Source organism: Condylura cristata, unplaced genomic scaffold, assembly GCF_000260355.1.
Source record: "Condylura cristata isolate star-nosed mole 26May11 unplaced genomic scaffold, ConCri1.0 scaffold00015, whole genome shotgun sequence".
In the NCBI taxonomy this organism is placed as follows: domain Eukaryota; kingdom Metazoa; phylum Chordata; class Mammalia; order Eulipotyphla; family Talpidae; genus Condylura; species Condylura cristata.
Window position 1 is genome coordinate 6,187,718 of NW_004567116.1, and position 9,244 is coordinate 6,196,961.

Genomic DNA, 9,244 nt, shown 5'->3' on the forward strand with positions numbered 1-9,244 from the left:
GAGGCGAGAGGCGGAGGCAGCCGGGCGCTGAGGCAGATCCGGTGAGAGTCGCGGGGGCTCCCCGGCAGGCGGACAATGGACAACGGACCGGACCGGAGTCCCACCCAGAGAGAGCTTCCCTACAGCGGTGGCCCTCGGGGCCGGGTGGGTGGACAGAGGTCTGGGGGTGCTTTACTGGCTTGTGCAAGTGGGGGGCCCCAGCCGCGGTGTGGAAGGGGAGTCCCGTTAGAGTCGGAGGTTGGGGCATTAGACCAGCGTGCCGCGGGTCCAGCCGGAGGGCTGGCCTTGGGCAAGTGGAGGAATCTCTCTGGAACTGCTGTTAATTGTTAGCGAAGGAAGACGGCAACGCTGCCAACTTTGCACCTGGTCCTAGAACTTGGACCAAAGCCCCCACCCCCTGGCCTGGCTCAGAACGCTGCTCTTACTGTCTGGGTGCTGGGTCTCCAGCACTAGCCTCTCGCTCTCTTCCTGCCTCACCGGTGGAGGGAGAGACACGCAGCATTAGTTCTAACACCTGGCCGCTTTCTCTACCCACCAAGAACCCTTTCCCACAATCCCCTGGACCAAGGGGCTCTGCTCTATTTTCCAGGATCCAGAGACTGGCCCACAGAGGGCTTTTGCCCTACTAGCCTGAACCAGCTGGAATTTTCCAGTTGCTCAGCACCAGGAGGCACTGCTCTTGTGGTCAGCCCAGGGCTCGTCAATGGGACTTGAGGAGGATCCGCCTCCCGCCCGGCCGGGCCCAGGCCTGCGCCTTCGGGTGGCCACTCTGCTGACCGGGCTGCTGGAATGCCTTGGCTTCGCAGGCGTCCTTTTCGGCTGGGCATCCCTGGTATTCGTCTTCAAAACAGAGGGTTACTTTAAGGAGTTGTGTGAACCCAATGCCCAGCAAGTGGCCAATGCCACCGAGGACAGTGGTAAGTGGTGGTTGTCCGTCTGGGGAAGTTGGGTCTTGTTCCCAGTGGTGGATTCCACCCCCTTGCCCACCCCGCTGGCCGGTCTGTGGTGAGCGGAAAGGGGTATCCGCTTCCCCCTGACCCTCCTCCCCCAGCTGTGGATGAGGAATTGCCGGGGAAGGGAGACATCCGCTCCTGTGGGTGATAAGAGGCGATCACATTGCGGTTCAGGATAGGGAGGACCCCGCTGGGCCCTTGGGGGGTGCCATCTGTAGGGAGGCTGGGGTGGGCAGGCGGGAGGCTGGCCCTCTGGTGGGCTCCCAAGCTTGCCCCCGATTTCCCTCAGACTGCAAAGCCCAGGATGAGAAATTCTCACTCATCTTCACCCTGGCGTCCTTCATGAACAATTTCATGACGTTCCCCACCGGCTACATCTTTGACCGTTTCAAGACCACCGTGGCCCGCCTCATAGCTATGTAAGTCCAGAGCCCCCGCCTGGGCAGAGGTGTGCGAGAGAGGTTCTGCTGGCAGCCAGCAGGACTTGGAGGGAACCCCGAGCTTGGCCCCTGAACGGGCCCCTCCATTAGGAAGGGCCTGTGGTGGTGACTGGCTCCAGACCCTTCCTTCTTACTCCTACTTCCCGTTTTTTTCTCCTTCCCCTAATCCCCGCAGCTGTGTGTAATGTGCTAAGCAGAACCTGGAGTGCATGCTACTTCCTGTGAAGGCTGGCTCGGGGCCAGGCTTACAAAATTAGCCAAGCTAAAATTGCCGCTCTGTCTTCATCCCAGGATCCTTGTCTTCATTCCTTATAAGGCCTCACATCCTGGTCACTCAGGCTGTCACCCTGCTCACCCCCAGGCCTCTCCAGGACTTAGTTGGGCCTCTTGGTGCCTCTTCAGGCTCAGAAGGAGGGGCAGTGAGGCTGGTCCTCCTTGGCCAGGTCGGGAGATAAGCAGGGGTCTGGGGGAACTGATAGAACACAGAGCCGGTGCTTCCCGGAAAGGACTTGAGTGGTGGGGGGGGGGGGGGGGGGGGGGGCCGCAGGGCCAGCTGGGCTGGGAAACAGCCAGGCCCTTCATCTTTGAGCCTGGAGCGTGAGGCCTTTCTGTTGGCCCTGGTCCGTGGGGTCTGTCTCCTGTCTTGCTTGCTTCACCCCGCCCTCTTCTCCAACCCTCGTGTGCCCAGAAAAACTCAGTCCCCCTCCCGTGCAACTGTCCCATCTCCTTCGCTTTCATGCAGGACCTTTCACTGCTGACACTTCCGACCGCCCCTTGGGAATCGTGGAGGGGTTGACGAGGGCTCTGGGAGGGGAGGGGGTGTAGAGATACACATCTCTTATAAATCACAGCACCACATTTAGGCACACGTCTCTTACCCTGTGTCTTAATAAGACGCCTGGATTTCTAGGAGATTCCCCCCTGGGATAGGAATACCCGAGAACGTTGGCTTGGGGTCTTGGCCAGTCTGACCATTTCTTTTGGTAACACAGGCTGCGGAGCCAGAGGAGGGCAGTCCTGCCCAAGATCTCACAGGGAGGGGAGTTAGAACTCAAGGTTTAGTTCATAGCACAGGCACCAACTCCTTCCTCCAGGAATGGGCCTGTTGGGCCTTCAGGTGGGGCCTTGCTCCTTGCGCTCTGCTTTCCCCCTGGCTAATCCCTGCAGCTGTCCTGAACCAGCAGTTGAGCTCATTGTCCAGGACTTGCCCCCTCCCCCAGCCCTGCACCCGCAGAAGGCAAAACACCATCATGTAGAGGAGAGGTCTGGGTCATACTTACATCACCAGCTGGGACTTCTGGACCTGCTTCTGGGCCTGGGGCCCATTGACTTCCTGGCTGAGCAGATAGTCAAGGAGGCTGAGAGAACAGAATTTAACCCTCTACCCCCTTTCTCTTTTCTTGACAACATTCTTCACCCCTCACCCCACTTCTGTATTGCAGTTTTCTCTACACTACGGCCACGCTCACCATTGCCTTCACCTCAGCAGGTGAGTGTTGTCCGGTGGCGGTAGGGACATGAGCTCAGGGCACCTGGTGGATGGGGCAGGTGGAAGGTGATGGGAGGTTGCCCAGGTATTCCAAGATGCTCTGACTCTAAGCTGGAAAGAATCGGGGAGAGCTAGTGTGGGTTTCTGGACCCAGTTCAGTCTCCTGAGAACTGTGAAAAATAAGCACAATGGGGGATTGTTTCCGAGAGTCAAATTTATTCAGAATTTTCTTCTTGCATGTATTCAAACCTTCAGTTCTTAAAACAAAATGATACTATGAGTGACAGTTGTTTTGGAAAATATCCTTATTTAGCAGGGTAAAAATTGACAACCCTATCACAGTCAAAAGTTTGCAAATTTCACTGGTCTATAAATGTATAAAATTCCCACGGTCTGGGCATGCCCATCTGCTTCCTTTCTCCCTTCCCCCACTCTGAAGAGAAAACGGATACCAGAGGAGATCCCTTGCAAAGACCATCCCAGACCACAGAGCACATTTTGGGGGAGCGTCTGGAAAGCTTGGCTGTGTTTTCTCTCAGCCAAGAGATGTCGGGTCATGTGGCTATGGTGCTGGGTGAAGTGCGAGAGTGAATCACTCCCTGTGTGTCTCTGGGCTGACTGGCCGGCATCATGGCATCTGTGCTCAGTCAACAGGCCAGTGTCTTTGGGCAGATGCATTTCCTGAAATAACCCAGCACTTCCAGCCAGATTTATTTATGCATACAAGAACTGGGGTTACAGGCCAGAGGTGGGAGGGGTAAGAAGATTCACCAGACACAGAGTGGGGAGCAGAACAGGTGGATTAACTGAAATGCACGCTGAGGGGAGCCGCGGATGAGACTGGCGAGGTCTGCTGCGCCATGTGGGTCTGCTCCCTGGCCGGGGATCGAACTCGGGCCACGACAGCTGCCTGTAGCTCCACAGTGCTGCGCTTTAACCTACTGCGCCACCAGGGAGGCCCTCTAGCCAGGTCTTTAAAGCCAGTCTCTTCATGAAATGGTGTGCATCTTATCTAAGAGCCTGCACAAGCTGTTCGAGTGCCTGAGTGGTGGCTGCGTCGGTGTGACTTATACTTGTGAATCCTCAGAGCAACATGTGTTCCTTCCCCCATAGAGTTTTGGGGAAAGTGCAGTGTGCACACTCGCTCACGGGCAGGGAAACCCAACCAAGCTTTGGTGCACTAGGAGAGGTGCATTTTTGCAAAGACTGACACTGAATCATCAATCTTAGTGGTACTTTTCAGGGTGTGGGACAGTCGTTGGTCGGGAGGCCGTTGGGGAGCTTACGCGTGCCCTGTCCACAGGCACTGAATCACCTTGTGGGAAAGTTACGGCCTTTTCATTTCCCTTTCAGTCCTCTGAGGTCACAAACCAAAGTCTTGATGTGGGGCGCCATCTGATGCCGGGGCGGGGTGGGGGTGTGTGTGATCTCAGCGCTATGGCAAGAGCAGGCTTTGCGTTGCCCACCGGGCACAGCTGCACCTTGTTACACTTCAATAACACTGTTGGGCACAGCTGCACCCTGTTACACTTCAATAACACTGTTTTCCTTTCACCCCACTTGCTTCTACAGGTACTTTCTATTTCCTGACAGGCAACACATGTTGCTTTTTCATTTATAGGTGTGGTTAAAGTGTTTCCTTTAAAACCTAGGTTACTTTTGGATGACAGTAAGTCGACTTAAGGGAAACCTTTTAGCAAACAATAGGACAGGTGTGGGCAGAGTCGCAGCCCTGGCCAGAACTAGCAGGTGACAGCCTGTGGTCCAGCAGAGACTCACTTACAAAGACGCCCCAGGACAACCATTGTGCTCTTTTCCAGCCCTTTCCAGCCCAACTGCAAGGATTTATTCCCCCCACATGCCTCCTTAAGGGCAAGAGGTGTGTTTTTCTCATCCTGCCTCCCCACAGCTTGGAGCAGGAAGGGCAGGCACAGCCTCCCACTGACCAGACCACAGATTCAGAATCCAGCTCCAGGCCACGGAATGAATTAGAGACTGGACTTGGGGGTCAAGTGAGGGCTCCCCCAGCTGTCTCCTCCCAGTGTCAAGAATGAACACAGAAACTACTGTGGATTAGGAGTGCGGTTCAAGTCTCCGAAGGTGGCTCACGATACCTGCATGCGAACACTTGGAGGAGTCTTGACAAGCACCCTGAGATCCCGCAGGGGTGCTGGAAGACTAGTGCTGAGGCACTAACCCAGGGTTGTTGGGGGTTTGGTGCAAGTGGAAGTCAGGTTGTGAGGCTCTGGTCTGGGCTGCTCTGTGACACTGCTGTCCGATTGTTCTAGACTCAGCTGTGCTGCTTTTCCTGGCCATGCCCATGCTCACAGTCGGGGGAATCCTGTTTCTCATCACCAACCTGCAGGTGTGCGCTCACCTGGATCTCAGGCACCAGCAAGAGGCTGGGATTGGGAGGGATGGGAAGGACAGAGAAGCACATCTCTTCAGTGGCTGCTACAAATGGGGTTGGCCCAAGCCAGGGTGGGGTCTCCTGGGGTGGCAGGTGGCTTTGGGATGTAATGAGGGCTGGCGCGTGCTGGGTGCTCAGGGAATAGCTCACGAATAAACACGTGACTTGAGCTGGCTGTGTGTTCTTCAGGTTGGGAACCTGTTTGGCAAACACCGCTCTACCATCATCACCCTCTACAATGGTGCATTCGACTCCTCCTCGGCTGTCTTCCTTATCATCAAGGTAAAGACGAGCATAGCCAACTCAATGGAGCTGTCCATAGGCCAGACTCTGCACAGTTACTCTCCAGCAAGCCGCGGAGAGGAGCTGTTCATCCTGGCTTTACAGGTGAAGCATTTGGTCTGCTATGAACATTGGTGTGAGGCTGAATTTTTCCCTTCCTTTTCTGCAGCTCCTGTATGAACGGGGGATCAGCATCAGGGCCTCCTTCATCTTCCTGTCTGTCTGCAGCTTCTGGCATGTGGGGCGTACTCTGCTCCTGATGCCCCGGGGCCACATCCCCTTCCCCCTGCCCCCCGGTTACAGCTATGGGTAAGGCCTGAATTCTGCTGGTGGTCCGCCCCTTATGTGACCTGGGAAGGAAGCAGGGGTGAGACAGCCTTGGTGGGGATAGGGCAGAGGAGACCGTCACAGAGTGGGGGCCAGAAGAGGTGTATCACCTGGTTGTGGCTGCGTCTCAAACGGCCCCCAAGATTGATGGCGCGGAAGGTTACGCATTTACTACTCTTCACACCTGTGGGTGGGTGGCTGGGTCTCCTGATCCGGGACAGGCTTGGGTGATCTCGGCAGGGCTCATCCTGATCATCTGGTGGGTTAGCAGGGGCTGGCTGGTCCAGGAAGGCCTCATTCAGGTGGGGTTACCTGGAGGCGTTTTGAGGTGATGGGGCAGTCCAAGTGCTGTGTCTCCCACCTCCAGCAGGCTAGCTGGGGCTCATTCACTAGGTGGTTTAGGGTTCAAGAGCGAGCACAGAGAGGCACAGCTTGCCTGGGGCTTGGGGTTGAAATGCGCTCACTGCTGCTGCTTTCTCGGGCTGGAACAGCTCAGACCTGCAAAGTCTCATTTGCATAGGAGGCGAAGAGAGGTGATGGTCTTTGCCGTGGGTCACCACACATGGTAGAGAGCGGCCATTCATGGCTGCTCACGATTGCTCAGACCCCATGAGAGCTCGTCTGGGCATCATCCTCTCAGGCAGGGAGCCTTAGTTCTATTTTCTAGTTGATTTAAAAAAAGGCTCCATAGGGTGTCCAGCCATAGACGGTAAGAGGCTGAGCTGGGCTTGTTGCCAGACCCATCTGTCTCTGCCCAAGCTGCCTCTGGTCCCCAAACTTTGTTGCATGTAAGTATCACTTATAGAAGCCCGACTGCTATACCCAGACATTCTGATTTGACCCACTGGGCTCTAGGCTGGGGAGGCCCCTCCAGCCTGCCTGGCAGGCTCAGCCCAACATCCTGGGGATGGGCTGGCGGGCTTCTGTTTCCACAGCCTGTGTGCCAGAACCAGGGAGCAGCAGCAGGAAACTCCCGCACCCCAGAAACTGGAGCTGCCCTCCCAGGAAGGCCTCACACAGAAGGCAGGTGAGCCCTGGGCTGGGCCCACTCCCCTCACCTGGCCTTTCCCTGTGGTGGACCTGGCTTCTCACCTGGGTCAGAACCAGGACTGGTCAGGTGGGAAAAGGACTGTAGGGTCTTCTTTCTTTGATTTTCATTGTATGTATTCATGTTACTTGAATTTTGGGCCTGCATTTGACTAGAATACAATGATTAGAATTGACAGGTGTCTTTTTTTTTTTTTAAGATTTTATTTGTGCACACAGAACTGGGGTACAGGTCAGAGGTGCAGGGGCAGTGACAGGACTTACTAGAGACAGAGTGGGGAGCAGAACAGGCAGACTGAGAAGTACACTGCTGAGGGGAGCAGCGGGCGGGCCAGGAGAACTCTGCTGCGCCATGTGGGTCAGCTCTGGTGCCGGGGCTCAAACTCGCACCAAAGTGGCCACGGCAAGCTTTGCAGTGCAGCGCTCCAACCCACTGCGCCACCAGGGGGGGCCCTGACAGGGGTCTTTTTAACACATCCTCCATGGGGGATCCAGTGGGGCTAAGGCTTTCGCCCCTTCTGCTTTTCCTGTCCCTCTTTCTTCTCTGACCATTGCAGGCACCCCACCCGCCTCCCGCCAGCCAGTCCCTGCCGCTGCCTTTCCTTCCTGGCTCCGCTCCTCAGTCCTGAGCTGTGTCTTTGTCCCCTCCCCTTCAGGTCTCCTGGGTGCCCCCCTCACTGTCTCCTCTGCATTCATCTCCTTTCCTTCTTCCGTCTGTTGCGGGTCTTTGGTTCCAAGCATCACAGACCACCGCTGGCCAAGGTAGAAACAAGAGCAGGAATTTTGAAAACTCACAGCACCAAGGGATGAATGAATGAACTCACAGGCCCCAGGAAGAAGAGAAGCTGGGGCTCCCCCCCACCCCCCCACCGAGGTACCGGCCAGCCTGCCTCTATAGAGAGTGATCGGATTGGTCGACCGGACTCTCGAGACACAGTCCCATCTGGAGCCTGAGGAACAGGGTAGAGGAAGATTTCCAGAAGAAACTCAGGCGGCCGGTACCAGGGAAGGAAAGTGTGTGGGGCCACTGAGGGGTGCTGTCCACCCCCAACCCTCGCCTCAGCTCTGGACTTTCCCTTTGCCTCGTCTTTCTTTTCACCTTTCCGGCTGAGAAAGAGCAAGAACGTGTTAGTGCAAGAAATGTCAACCACTCCCAGATGCGAAAGACCAGATTTCAGCAGATGCGGAGCACGTGGGGGAGGGTCACTCAGGCTCCGGCCTCTGCACTCCTGGCCACTCCCCCTCCACCTTCCTTGCAATTCCTCCCACCAGAGACCCCAGCACCGGAGGAGCAGCAGCCTCGCTCTTTCTGGGGCTATGCCATCACCAGGCGCTTTGCCTGGCACCTGGTGTGGCTGTCTGTGATCCAGCTGTGGCACTACCTCTTCATCGGCACCCTCAACTCGCTGTTGACCAAGCTGGCCAGTGGGAACAGGACGCTGGGTGTGTGGTGGCGCTGGGGGACGGTGTGCGGCTCTGTGCATCTCAGCTGTGGACTGGGGGAGAGGGGCGGGGGGGAGGGGCGGGGGGAGGGTTGTGAAGCCCCGCAGGGCTGCATGCTGCAGGGGAGGGTTAGGCAGGACAAGAGCAGGGTGGCAGTGTCCTGGCTTGCTAGGCTGTCCTAGAAATTCCTCCTTACCCAGCACCTCTCTGACCTCTGCAGTCAGCAGCTACACAAACGCGTTTGCCATCACTCAGTTCTTTGGAGTGCTGTGCGCCCCCTGGAACGGCTTTCTCATGGACCGACTTAAGCAGAAGTACCAGAAGGAAATGAACAAGAAGGGTGAGACACTGGGGACGCCAGAGGGTCGGGGATACAGGAGGGGAGAGGTCTCATCGACATCCCTGTGTCCCTCCTTCCCGGTATCCCTCCTCCGGCCGCACATCCGCACTCTGCTCACTGTGTACCAGAGTCAACAGCAGACAGACAGGTCTGTCCCTGCTCCCAGGCTAGAGAGTGGGTAAAGGCACACGTTCTAATCTGTTAACACAAATGGGGTCACGGGGACCCGAAGAAGAGCACATAGCCGGTTCTGGGTGAACACTGAGTTGGTGTCCTGGAAAGCTTCCTGGAGGGAGTGGCATGTAAGCTGAGACATGTGAGTAAGCAGTGAGGAGATGAGGGAGGGGACCTGGGAATAGTAGCCTAGGAATAGGGGGTGTCAAGGTGGTGAAGGAGAGGACAAAACTGTGAGGAATCTTAGGAAGTAATTCAGGCTGGCCAGGCACTAGGCGGGACAGGACAGGTCTGGAGAGAGAAGAGGCAGGCAACACTACCCCAAATGCTTGTGCATGA

General features: G+C 56.4%; 1 protein-coding gene across 2 annotated transcripts in view; it reads left to right on the forward strand.

The window, feature by feature from the left end:
- Window positions 1–347: 347 nt before the first annotated feature.
- SLC43A3 (solute carrier family 43, member 3) overlaps window positions 348–9,244 on the forward strand; it is a 14,928-nt gene continuing 6,031 nt past the window's right edge. Inside the window, exons 1-9 of one of the 2 annotated variants that reach the window (XM_004683464.2) lie at window positions 348–917; window positions 1,243–1,372; window positions 2,836–2,882; window positions 5,171–5,247; window positions 5,482–5,574; window positions 5,744–5,883; window positions 6,837–6,928; window positions 8,221–8,391; window positions 8,612–8,731. In XM_004683464.2, coding sequence (XP_004683521.1) covers window positions 704–917; window positions 1,243–1,372; window positions 2,836–2,882; window positions 5,171–5,247; window positions 5,482–5,574; window positions 5,744–5,883; window positions 6,837–6,928; window positions 8,221–8,391; window positions 8,612–8,731 — 1,084 coding nt within the window. In that variant the 5' untranslated portion in view covers window positions 348–703. The remainder of the gene's footprint in view (window positions 918–1,242; window positions 1,373–2,835; window positions 2,883–5,170; window positions 5,248–5,481; window positions 5,575–5,743; window positions 5,884–6,836; window positions 6,929–8,220; window positions 8,392–8,611; window positions 8,732–9,244) is intronic. The other variant, XM_012725053.1, reaches the window with a different exon arrangement.